The sequence below is a fragment of the Oryctolagus cuniculus genome, chromosome 3, assembly GCF_051225735.1.
Source record: "Oryctolagus cuniculus isolate XC-2025 breed Fujian yellow rabbit chromosome 3, ASM5122573v1, whole genome shotgun sequence".
Taxonomy (NCBI): Eukaryota; Metazoa; Chordata; class Mammalia; order Lagomorpha; family Leporidae; genus Oryctolagus; species Oryctolagus cuniculus.
The window spans coordinates 62,138,871-62,152,119 of record NC_142869.1 but is presented as its reverse complement, the minus strand read 5'-3'; the positions used below and the strand labels follow the sequence as shown (position 1 = coordinate 62,152,119).

The following is a 13,249-nucleotide window of genomic DNA, read 5'->3' as shown; positions in this document are numbered from 1 at the left end:
CAGCCAGGGAATGGAAATAGCCAAGTGTCTATCCACTGGCAAATAGATAAGAAAACGTGGTACAGAGAGCCACAGGAATATTACTCAGCCATGAAAAAGGATGAAATCATGTCATTTGCAAAATCATGCACAAACTGGAGGTCCTTGGCTATAATAAGGCAAACACAGAAACATAAGTACCACGTGATCTCACTCGTATGTGGAGTCCAGAAAAAACAGGTGTTCTCATAGAAGTTAAAAATATAACTGTGGTTATCAGAGGCTGAAGCAGGAAGTGAGGAAAACAAGGACTGGAAAAAGCTGATTTATGGGTACTAAATAATAACCAGATAGGAATAAAAAGTTATAGGGCTCTATTGCACAGTAGGGCAGAGATAAATAATACTAAATTGCTATATATTTGTCTCTAAAAAATCCTAAAAGGGATTGGGGTTTTTTCATTATAAAGAAATGTTGAATGCTTGAAAAGATAAATATATTTACCCTGACTGGGCATTCCACATGTATACATATAACAAAATATCACAAAGGATCCCACAAATATGTATGATTTTTATATAAAAATTTTTAAGAAAAAAATTAAAAACAGGTGAAATTAACAAATGATACAGTTTAAACAAATATGTTCTGATATCATTCTAGCATGTTACCAATATACAAATAACACTAAGATTTTTTCATATCCTTTGAAATTGGGCTTACTTGTATATTTTATACTTTGAGTGTATCTCAGTTGTTGCTAAGTTTTCATCAAAAGTATTTGATCTGTATTTAAATTTCATAAAATTCAGCTTCAAAAATAGAATCACATATTCCAGTTGATCCTAACATGAGCTTTCAATAACTATATTGAAGATCAGTTTTTAAGTTTAAATTTAAATTAATCCAAGCTTAATAAAATTAAAACCTTAGTTCCATAGCTATATTAGAAACATTTCACTGCAAAAAAACAAACTGTCACCCGCGCAGCTCTACAATAAAAGGACTCTCAAAAATCAGCAATGACAATAGATGGGTTAATGAAGAGTTTCATATTTTTGATTTTTTTTTTCTCTTGGCATAAGTAGTAGAAACTCACCCTAAACAACTATCTCAGTGATTGAATGGGTTTGTGATTAACAGGCAGTCTGATTATTCCCTTGCACTTACGGCACAAGCCTCAGTTAGAATTAGGCATGGGGTGGGCGTTTGGCTCAGTGGCTAATCAGCAGCAGTGAAGGTGCCGCATGGGATGCTGGAGGTTAAGTCTCAACTCAGTTTCCAAGTCCAGGTTCCTGCTGTGCACACCCTCTGAGTCCCCGTCACTCACAGGAGAGCCCTGCACTGTGTTCTGGACTCTTGGCCCCAGCCTGGCCCAGCCAGGGCTACTGCAGGCATTTGAGAAATGAAGCAGTGGAGGGAAGATCTCTTCAGTGTCTCCGCCTTTAGAAGGAAACAAGCAAACAAACAGAATCGAAAGCATTAGGCTCCAAGATGCTTACAGGCCACTGCACTGCTGAGATGATGCCCACTCCTAAGGAAAGCGCCAGCTTGTGGAGACTGTCCACGTGGGCCTGCTTCTCCTGAGAGCGGCCAAGGTGAACCCGGACACCGTGTGCGTCATCCAAGTCCTTCAGCTGCCCCGGCAACTCGTCCTCTCCTGAACTGATGAGACGCCCCAGCTGGAATTTAGGGCATTGACAGTTAACCTGGGCTCCATAGGAAGGCAGTTTAAAAAAAAAAAAAACTATTCGCCATAACATTTCACTAGCTGGTTGAAATGCTGATAATTCCATCCACAATTATTACTGTTACAGCTAATATATGTAAATCCAATAGGGTAAAATGGAGCAGCTAACACTGTTTGTTCTATTAATAAAGAAAACACTCTTCGGAGCATAGCCTAAAACTTTAGCAAGATCTTGGCCTGTGACCTAAGGAAATTCAGAAGCTATGTTACAGGGATGTCAGTACCTCCCCAGTTTATGCTAAAAAAGCTAATAACTATGATGTTTTTGTAATAAAATCAACTAACAAATAAGATACACTGAGCACATCATGATGTCAAGTACTTGAGATTTAGAAAAATTGGGATTGTTTTCTGCCTCTCAAGAGTTTACACTTGGGAGGAGAGTGGAAGAACATTATATTAATTAAAAAATAATTAAGATCAAGATGCTAAAAGTGCCAGATGAGTGCAATAAACAATGAGAGCTCTAGGAATTCAGAAAAAGAAATAAATCACTCCAATGAGGAAGGACTGTTGGAGGGAGGCATAGGGTTTAGGTAACAAAGAGACACCTATAGGATGCCGGCAGCTTGGAGTTAGGAGTGCGTGTACTTTCTCTGAGGGACAAAGAGCTCGTGGTTGCAACATAATACAGGCTAGAAGCACAATGCAGGCAAAATTAGAGGCTGGGTGGTGTCAACTTCTAGTTCCTGAATAACCAATGTGGGCTTTCTTTATTATATAAGGATTATTTCTTCAATCCCAGGATCTTTCAGACATCCACCGTAAGCCCTACCTCTTCCTTGACTCGGTGGAACTGGACTGTCTTGTACAGGATGACCTCGTAAGCTTGGATTCTCTCTCTCTGTTTCTGGTGGAGGTGGACAAGGTCCTTCAGCTGCTGAGACTTCTCTCTCACGGGGGCCCCTTTGCCACTCAGTTCTTCTGATTCATTCATGATGTACTGAACTTCATCATCCAGTTGCTAAAATATTGAAAGCAATAAAAACAGCCCAGCGTTTACAGTGTTTACAAGTCCACGTATTGTGCTTGAAGATATGAATACATTTTTTCCATCTTCTAAGAAATAAATAAAAATTAAGCAGTGAGTTTTCAAGCTAAATGGCAAAGTGGAAAGTCATATGGTCCTAAGTCACAACAAATATTCTGGTCATCTGTGAAGTAAATATATTTTAGATGGTTTAGGAAGCCCTGTGGTCATCTCTGATATCTACTACAGTCTAGAATCAGGTGTTACGGAAACAACATGAACAGAAGACAAGGGTAAAAATATAGTAGGGGGATTACTTGTGCTCTGTGCTGCAAGAATGATCAGAATGAACCATCAGCTGCATGGCTCAGTAGATACACTGCCTTCAATGCAGCCGGCCCATCATCCACAAATAGCTACCGCGTTTGGGGAAGGATAAACTGCCTTCCACTTGACCCAGCCCTGCTCTCACATCCCCTAACGGAATCCAGATTTGGGGTTGGAACTGGGAAAGAGTGGATGGCTTAAAAAGGCTGCTACTGTAATTTCAGGGATCAATCTTGTTTATAAAAGGTAAAGGTAATGGTAATTATTTAGACTAAAAAGTTAATTTTCATAGAGTGACATGAAAAGACCCCTTTAAGTTCAAATTGAGCATGTGGGAATCAAACATACGCATGTAACAGTGATGGAGTTAAGTGCATCTGGTCATGGTCCTGACTTAGCGGAACTTAGCATGCCTAAACGCATGCAACCAAGTAAGGCATATCGAAAAAGTTAATGTAGGCTAATCAAGTTTCCTGAGAGCTCTCTGGGTGGCTATAATGTGTGTATGTGTGTGTGTGTGTGTGTGTAGCAGGGGTAGCGGTTGTATTCCACACCAATTTCATCTTAAAGGAAACTAAAAGGAATTAGACTTCCCCCAGGACTCTTCCATCAGTTCTGAGACCCTTTAAAGCCAACACTTATGAAATAGTAGCAGAGAGAAACACAGGAATCTTAATTTTGCAGCAAAGATCAGGAATCTAGGTTGGCAGACAACGTGACAGGTAATGCATTGTTGACAGCTATGTGAAGTTTAGGAGAAGCGGGAAGTGAGAAACAGGCAATGTGTTCGGCAGTCAGGAACACGATTCATGCTTTTGCATCCCATATCCTTCGTGAGGACTTTCTGAGAGGGTGAATGAGGAGCACACCAACATTCCTGCCATGGTGACAGGAGTCTGGGGTGCCTGTCGATAGGGACAGTGACGTCACTGGTGATTTCAGGGACCAAGGGCAGCAGAGCCCCTGGGCCAGAGGCTGCTCATACATGTTCTGAGTTGTCCCAATTTAAAACACATCTATACACCCCAAGTAAATAATTACACCCAATAACATGCTAATTATATTAATAATTTGATTTAGAATATAGATTAAGATGATCTAAGATACATACATATTCAGGACATTTTATAGTCTGAATGTTGTATATCATCAAACATAGGAGAGGGCAGGAAAACAGTAAGAAAAATGTGTCTTTACACTAGATTTTTAGACTTTCATTTAAAAAAAATAGCAATTTCCCCAGTCTGTTAAATTAAGTAAACTGCACAGCTTTATGCTTTCACCATTCACCCAAGTCCATCAATTATTTTCTGTCTACCTGGAACTGAGGCTTCATTTCATTCCATTTTTGACGTAGATCTAGAATGGTCTGGAGGCTCCCTCCAAGGTCAAGTGCAGACACGGGCATAAGTACTTCCTCGAGAAGTTTTAAGTTGTGTGCAGTCTGGAATAAACATTGGGTAGTTATGCATGCGTTTCCTTTGCTTGCCCTCCCTCTCTCCGACAATGATGACAGTGAGGGTCATCCAGCATGCAACCCCCATGAAAATGTTCACAACCTGCAGGAAGTTCATGGCACTAAACCTGCCCGAGAATAAAAGCACAGGCCCTTGGTTCCCCGTACCTTTCCTGTTTTTAATTATAAATAAATATATATAAATTTTTTACTATTTTAAATGTACATAATAAATACCTGTTATTATGAGATTCAGTGGCATTGATACATTCATATTATTGGGAACCATCATCATTATCTATTTCAGGAACTTTCTTATCAACTGCAACAGAAACTCTGTACCTGTTAGACAGTAACTCCACATTGCTTCCATCCTCCAATCCCTGGTAATGTCTATTCTGCTCTCGGTCTCTATGAATTTGACTACAGGAGCCTCATTTTAGGAGAATCACATCATATTTTCCCTCTGGGTCTAACTAATTTTACTTAGCATAGTGTTTCAAGATTCACTCATGCAGCAAGCATCAGAATTTCATTCTTTTTGAAGGACAAATAACATTCCACTGTATATTCCCTTACAGTGTTGTCTTAACTATTTTTGACACATAAGTGTACATATTTATGGGACACAATGTGATGTTTCATGTTTATATTATATAATGATCAAATCAGCAATATGGATTACCATACATTTTATCATCTCTTTATGTTAAGTACATTTAAAATCTTCACTTTAGCTATTTTGAGATATGCAATGCATTCTTGTTAACTCTAGCCACCCTACTCCTCAATAAAACATTAGAACTTATTCCTCCTGTTTAACTGTGACATTATATCTGTTGACCAACCTCTCCTCACGTCCTCTGACTCCCTACCCTCACAGCACCTGGTAATCACTCTCTCAACTTCTATGAGATCAACTTTTTCAGGTTCAGGAGTGAGATCATGCAGTACTGGCATTATGGATGAGAGTCTTAAATGTCAGATATGAAACTAGCAGAAGAAAACAGTGCTTCGGGACATTAGCCCGGGTAAAGATTTTGTGGATATGAATTTAAAAGGACTGGGGCCCAATGCTGTGGCACAGCAGGTAAAGCCACAGCCTGCAATGCTGGCATCCCACATGGGCACTGTTGGTGTCCCGGCTGCTACACTTTCAATCCAGCACAATGCTAATGTTTGGAAATTGCCACACAGGTGGAGACACAAAAGAAGCTCCTGGCTCCTGACTTTGGCCTTGCCCAGCAATGGCCATTTTGGCCATGTGGGAAGTGAACCAGTGGATGGAAGATCTCTCTGCTGTCTCTCCCTCTCTCTAATTCTAACTTTCAAACTAAATAAATCTTTAAAAAATGATCTTATAAGGACTGCAACTGAATAGCAAGGAAAACAAATACAATGAAAAGTAGGCGGAAGACCTGTATTGACACTACTTAGAAGAAGACATACAATTGGTCAAGAGATGTAAGTATATAAAATGATGCCCAACAACCCTTACCCTTTTAAGCTTGTCTTTAAATATTGCCCACTGCTGTTTCAAAGGCTTGCTTTCAGTGGATTTCCGTTGCCAGGCCATCCGACAGTGACTAAGTTCTTCCCTTGCTGCTTTCTGGTTTTCCATGGTGTTCTCTATAATGTTCACTTCATGCTTCACATTGAATATCTCATTCTCCTTTGCCTGTAAAATTAATAATTCACACAATGACTTTTCTTCCCAATCAGCACAATAATTTTTCATATAACTGTTTTAGAAGGCAAACAGTTCATCATATCCAAAGCAGAGCACTGTTCTGCTACCCAACAATGTCTGAATTCCTTGTGCAGAGGCAGAGTTAGACTCTCAGAACCTACATTCTGTACGGGGACATCAGATCCTGGGTTAGGGCCGGAGTTGTGGTTGAGTTGTCATGTAGGGTATGGCTATATCCTGTGGTTGGAAGGTGATTTAATGAGCTCTAGGATCCAGAAAGTTTGGAGTGAAGATTTCTTGGTTTATGCATGAATTTTGAAGTAGTTTCCACCTTTTAACACACCCAGTAGAATATGTATAAGGAACAGGCAGAAACCAATTGTTCTGGAAGTGTTTTTTTCCTTTAAACTTCAAGTATTTTGTATATTACAGTTACTTTATATTTTCCTTGCACTGCCTCAATCTCCTCCATTTTATGATGACTGAAATATTGTCTGTTTCTCTGTATTCATAACTCTGCCATGTACCAGAAGCACAATAGCTAAATTCAGGACTTTACGTCTCAACTTTCATATGTTCTGGCTGATCAGTTCGAAAACCTTTAAACAATGGTTTTAAAAAAGGAAAATTCTACTGGCGGCAAAAGGACAGAATGGTAAAGAATGGAACCAATGTTTTATGTCCAATTAAACATTAAAAAATGCACAAGACTTTTATTTGCCAAAACAACGAACTTTTTACTTTCATAGTAGCCTTTCTCAATAAATCCTCAAATTTCTAATGGATTTCTATAATTATAATGACAGCTGATGACAGTCATAAGTTCATAACAGGATATTTTAGATGTTGGATAATTTATTTTTAAATTATTTTAGACATTATTGCACATTTACATTTCTATTGAATTCTAGACATTACAAAGTAGTTACTCATTGCACAAAAATGTAAAATTGCAGGTCCTAAATGATGGAAGCTAGTAATAAAATTATATATTCCATAATTATGATTAGTAAGATCCAATGAATTATGAAAGATAATAACTATAGCAGGACCCACCCCAAATTATACTTTTTAATCTATGTTTAAATAAATGTAAGAAATCTTTCATGTATTAAGAAACTATTAACAAAATACATATTTCTAATATATCATATTAAACAACAATATAAACTTGGAAATTGCAGTATGTCAATGACAACCACAACTGGAAGGGTATGGTGGTCTGCACAAGATCTAGAAAAGGGACAGCAGTGGTAGGATTTGTCAATGTCTAGCCAGAAGACTCTAAGAAAAGTGATCATGTGTTTGGCAAACTTAAGTGTGTTGGCCACTTAGGAAGATTAAATAATTTGCTGGAGGTTTAGTTAGTAAACACAATATTCATTTAGTTCTGTATAGGGCATGGGAAATGTTGCCAGGAGCCAATCTAAATGGGCCACTAAACTATCCATTTTCCATATAGAATGATGCACAATGAAAGGTCTTCTGATGTGTTTCCAGATACCTCGACAACACAAAGTCTGTATAGCAAACAACATTCAGTATTCACCACTGTAAGTTAATAAACTGTCGCTTTACCAAGATGTCTGCCAGAATTATACCCAGAATCAATGATTTTGATGATTTTTAAATGAAATGAAAAAATTTCAAATTTCAAGCTTGAAAATAGGAGCTGTGGCAACCTAATCAAGAGAACACTCAACTGCATATGCCAGCTGGCCCCTTCCCTCCAAACAACCAAACTGGTTACTGCGTTTCCACATAATGTTTGTTCAAAAATCTAATGGTCCAAAAGACATGCGGAGAATAAAAATGTGCTTTACTTGCTTTGCCAACAACTTCACATCTCAGAATGTCACTAAACCAACAAAACTAACTATTTTGTGGGCTTTAATTTTTGTCCATAAGGACAAATTTATCATGTGACTATGGTAATGACCTTCAGTAAAGATAATCATGTTTTGATATCAAGCTAAAGGACTACCAAAGCATAATAATAAATAAACACAGTTCTTAGAGCCCTATACTTATTTTGATGTATATACAGAATATGATATATTTTTTTTGATAGGCAGAGTGGACAGTAAGAGAGAGAGACAGAGAGAAAGGTCTTCCTTTGCCGTTGGTTCACCCTCCAATGGCCGCCGCCGCCAGTGCGCTGCGGCCGGTGCACCGCGCTGATCCGATGGCAGGAGCCAGGAGCCAGGTGCTTCTCCTGGTCTCCCATGGGGTGCAGGGCCCAAGGACGTGGGCCATCCTCCACTGCACTCCCTGGCCACAGCAGAGAGCTGGCCTGGAAGAGGGGCAACCGGGACAGAATCCAGCGCCTCAACAGGGACTAGAACCCGGTGTGCCGGCGCCGCAAGGCAGAGGATTAGCCTAATGAGCCACGGCGCCGGCCCAGAATATGATTTGCAAGGGGTTCCTGTTACAGATATTTAAAAAGTGAACATTGTATTGTATAATCTTAAATATTCTAAATAAAGTAATAAAGGACTTCTAGGGAGGATGGAATAGCTGTGACAGAGCAGTGCTTGTGCTTAGAGCAACTAGAGAAGCTGGGCAAATGCTAAAAGCATCCATTTGGAGGCTGCAGAGAGCTGGCTATGCAAGCACTAGAGAGGCCAAGACTGCGGGGAGGGAAGAACCTGTGAGCTCCCCGATCACCACTTTCCCCAGGGCACTTCCCAATGCAGTGCACTGACAGGAGGCTCTTCTGAAACAGAAAACAACAGATCTTCTGGCAGACGGATGATCTTCTAAGGACATAGGAGCCAACACTCTGGGGCTACATGGAGCAATGGATTAAAAATACTAAGCAAAAAATCTCTGAAACACACAGTGGAGTTTTGCATTTGTCTCCTACAACCAAGCTCTGAGTTTGGGACCTGTCAGAGGCAGAGGCATAAGAGGAAGCAGCAAGCTCCCAGATGAAGACAGAGATGGAGGTGGACAGAGTAGACTGAGCCTAGTCAGGACCACACTGAAGTCCCAACTCTGCCAGCTGCTGGTTGGATTAACTTATCTCCCGCCAGAGCCTCCCTGGAGGAAGAAGGGTGCCCCTTTCTAGAAGATAGCACCATCTAGGCCTCCACAGTTTTTATCTACGTAATGCCTTGGCATTTGATAATAGTCACTGGTCCTGCCTTTTGGAATAATAATAATAATTATTATTATTATTGCTTCTCATGCAACTAGAAACCATGAGAACAGGTAGACAATAGAAGCAGCTCCTTGTCCAGGTGATGGAGTGGGCTGACAAGCACTTTAAAACACCCAGAAGTAAATATGGCTCAAGAAAGTATAGCCAAGGTGTAGGAGAGAAAAGAAAGAATTTCTGCAATAGCTTAAAGCTAATGAAGAAACAGCCAACTGGAAATTTCAGAACTGAAAAATAAAATTTCAGAAATATAGTAATAAAAAGGATAGACCAAAAAATGCAGTTTCACAGACTTGAATCCTCTTATAAAATTAGAAATTATACAATCAAGTGATAGAAGAAATTCTTAAATAAGAATGTTAGAGTTAGATTGTAAATGATAGATCAAGATATATGTTCTAAATGTTCTAAAATGAAAAATAATGTGATTTTTGAAAATAAACCATCTAATATGTAAACATAGGTACATTGCTTAACAAATTTTATCTGATGCTTAAGAATAGAATCAGATAAATTAGAACCGTTTAACGTGCACTGTGCTTAAGAGTGGTCTTCAAATAACAAAAATCAAAACAAAGAAGATAAAGAGATAATTATAGCTCAAAAGAAATAAGGATAGTTAGAATCTAACTCTTCCAAATGAATTCAGTCTCCAGAAAGATTAGTCACCTCCCAGATACCAAGAAAACTGCAAATATCAGTTATTTTTTAAAATACACACACACCAGAAGGGACAGAAAAATTAGAATAAGGAAAATGCTTTTCCAATGATTTTCACAAGGGAAGAAAGGATGGATTATACAATTTACACATTGGTTAATTTCATGTTGAAAACGAGTATAATAAGTTTATCACTTATTAAGCACTTTGTAGGCATTTTTGGAAAGATTGCTTTGATCACTAGCAGTCAACCTGACTCATGCCGAAAACATTTATGTAATTGTAGGCTTCGAGGTAGGTGGAATATCCATTGAGCAGTTTATTTGAAAAAGCTTCCCATTTTAGACTTTAAAAGATTATTAAGTGGTGGTTGAATTAAATTACTATTGGGAGCATACATGACTGTTTAACAAACTGGTTACTCAGTAGATTGCTTCATGCATTGGAATATCAATCTCTCCATTAGGCAGTTTTACTGAGAAAATAATTGCAGCCACAGAGGGCCTACTTGTCAAAGCTACAGAATTAAGCCCAGGAGAGTTTGAGGAAAAAACTAACCCAAATCAGTTTAAGAAAATGGAGTCATGGGTGAAGATTAACAAAACAAAATTAAGTAACAATAAAGACACACTGTATAAAAAAAAAAAGGTGAATATCTGACACTCACGTGATATGGGAGAGACCTGGCTTAGAAGAAGTGGCAATAAAACAGTTACATGAGTTCCATACAGTCATAACTTTACTATGAACCAGCTAAGTGTGGGGAGCAACCCGGACTGGACTGAGTTACTGGAATTAAGACTTATTCTATGCATCTGCTCTCCCACAATATGGCGCTGGGAGAGAAGAAAACAGCTTCTACGCAGCTGCCTCTTGCCAACTTGAGTGATGACCTCCAGGAGCTGATCCTGCTCCTGATTGGAGGAGAGCAGCGTACTCGGCGTGTGGGCAGCCGAGTTGGGATTGGCGGAAGAGGACTATAAAGGAGGAGAGAGACGGCATGCACCAGGAACATCTAAGGGGAACATCTAAGAGGAACACCTGTGCAGCCCCCGAGAGAGCCGGCCGGCGGTGCGCCGCTCCCCCGCAGAAGTGGGGAATGTGGCAGGGGGAACCGCCCTTCCACGGAGGTGGAAGGGACGGTAGCCAACCCAGGAAGAACCAGCAGCAAACCCGGGGAGGGCCAAGCAGACAAAAGAACAGCGCAGGGTCCTGTGTCGTTCCTCCACGAAGACGGGGAGCGACATAATGGTGCCGTGACTCGGATATGAAGCCTAGGCAGGGTTTAGTGTCGTTCCTCCATGAAGAGGGGGAGCGACAGCTAAGTGAAATTATTGCTAAAAATGTTAGCATAATCTGAGGCTGGCATTATGGCACAGTGGGTTAAGTCAGAGCTCTTGATGCCAACATCCCATTCGGAGTGTCAATTGGAGACCCGGCTGTTCCACTTTTGATCCAGCTCCCTGTTAATGTGTCTGAGAAGACTTAAGATCTTAATCCTGTACTTGGACTCCTGCCACCCATATGGGAGACCAGGATAGAGTTCCAGGCTCCTGGCTTCAGGCTAACCTGCCCCAGCCATTGAAGTCATTTGTGGAGTGCACCAGTGGCAGGAATCAATCAATCAATCAATCAATCTCTCTCTCTCTCTCTAATCTGCCTTTCAAATATTTTTAAAGAGCTTTATAGAAAGAGTTAGTATAATCTTAGTTCTCATTAGTGAAGAATTATGTTCAGTTTATTGTGGTGCTTTATTTTTTGGCTACATTTTATAAATTATTTTCACAAACCATGGAAAATTCCAGGAGGGGGAATCAGGATGGAGACAGAAATTAGGCTAGCTGATAAATAACAGAAAGGATGTGTGTGTGTTCAGTTGCTGAAAAGACTTACTAGACACAGAAACTTTTTTGAATGTTGGAAGGCATTTTCTGCATAAGAGAAGTCAAAACAGAATATCTTCATGTCCTCAGAGAGCTTCAGAGTGTTAGGACCAGATGAGAAGATGGCTTTACTGAACATAAAAATCTTTTCTAGCAGCTGGCATTTTCCAATAATGAAATGAGCGGCTTCATTAGGAAGATTCTTGAGGTATTGCAAGAAAGCAGATTAACCATCTTTCAAGAATTTTATGGGATAATTTTACATGTGTCAGGGGATATAAGGATTCTAGGATATTTTATAAATAACTAATCAGGACAATTTAAGTTTAGGATATCTTTCTACATGCAATAAAGCTTCGCCATAAAAGCATCAACTCTAGTTAAGAAGTTCTTCAAAATAAAGATTCATGCTAGAAGTTGCCTTAAGCCACTGAAATTTTCCAAGGAACTTGCTGGATGCTTTCAACTCGGAACTTTAAGGTGAACTTCAAGGACTCTGTGCAATAATAACACTTTTGCAATTGGATCATGGCTGCTCTTTCTTCTTAACAGTGCAAATAGCCTTCATATTATAAACCAACAAGGACTTTAGGAACAAGTCAGCATATAAAAGCTGGTCTTAACAACTGGGCTAGGTTGAATAAAGCTAAAAAGAGCTTCTTAAGCCAGCTGCTGATCAAGAGAGTTGACTTTCTGAATTTATAACTTTGACTTTGATAGGTAATCCTCACAGAAGGTGTGACTCATTGAAAGTCATTCTCACCATATTTATTAAATTCAGGACCTCAAGCCCTAGGTCTTGGGTGAAAAAACTCTTCTTTAAAAATAGATGCCACTGCTTCTCAGACCAGTTCGTGGTGTTAACGTCCTCATCTTCCTTCTGAGAGATTTCATTTTGATAAAACTCCTTTAGGCTCTGAAAATGCACCTCTACCTAAAAAAGGAGAATAAAATGAGAGTTTAAAACACTTAAAAATATTTTTAAAGAAAAAAGAACACTAGATACCAATAAATAGACCTGCACAAAATTAATTCAAAATTACATTTTCAGAATTCTTTAATTATTGAATATTGTCAAGTGACTGAAAAGCCATGAAAATCTATTTAGATTGTTGACAGGACTATCACTGTTCGAAAACTGAGCTGAGAAGTGTATTACTCATAAGAACAACTTATTATAGCCCAGATCATGTTTATATATTATGTTTTGTAATTTGGGACAATTTATGTCAAAGACCAAAGCTGAGTTTTATCATTCAGAAGAAAGACACATATGAGGGTACTTCAAAAACTTCATGGAAAATGGAACTCAAAGGTATGCCTGTGTATACAGAATTTTTTTTTACATTCAAGCATAATGGGGATCTTCAAAAG

The 13,249-nt window shown here is 39.2% G+C and overlaps 1 protein-coding gene across 2 annotated transcripts in view; it reads right to left on the bottom strand.

Moving 5' to 3' along the window:
* Positions 1–13,249, bottom strand: part of CCDC141 (coiled-coil domain containing 141) — a 202,735-nt gene that overhangs the window by 34,122 nt on the left and 155,364 nt on the right. For both annotated transcript variants that reach the window (XM_070070578.2, XM_070070581.2), the window contains exons 12-16: positions 12,639–12,809; positions 5,981–6,160; positions 4,345–4,470; positions 2,505–2,693; positions 1,482–1,661 (exon numbers count right to left, since the gene is read on the bottom strand). In XM_070070578.2, the coding sequence (XP_069926679.1) occupies positions 1,482–1,661; positions 2,505–2,693; positions 4,345–4,470; positions 5,981–6,160; positions 12,639–12,809 (846 nt within the window). The remainder of the gene's footprint in view (positions 1–1,481; positions 1,662–2,504; positions 2,694–4,344; positions 4,471–5,980; positions 6,161–12,638; positions 12,810–13,249) is intronic.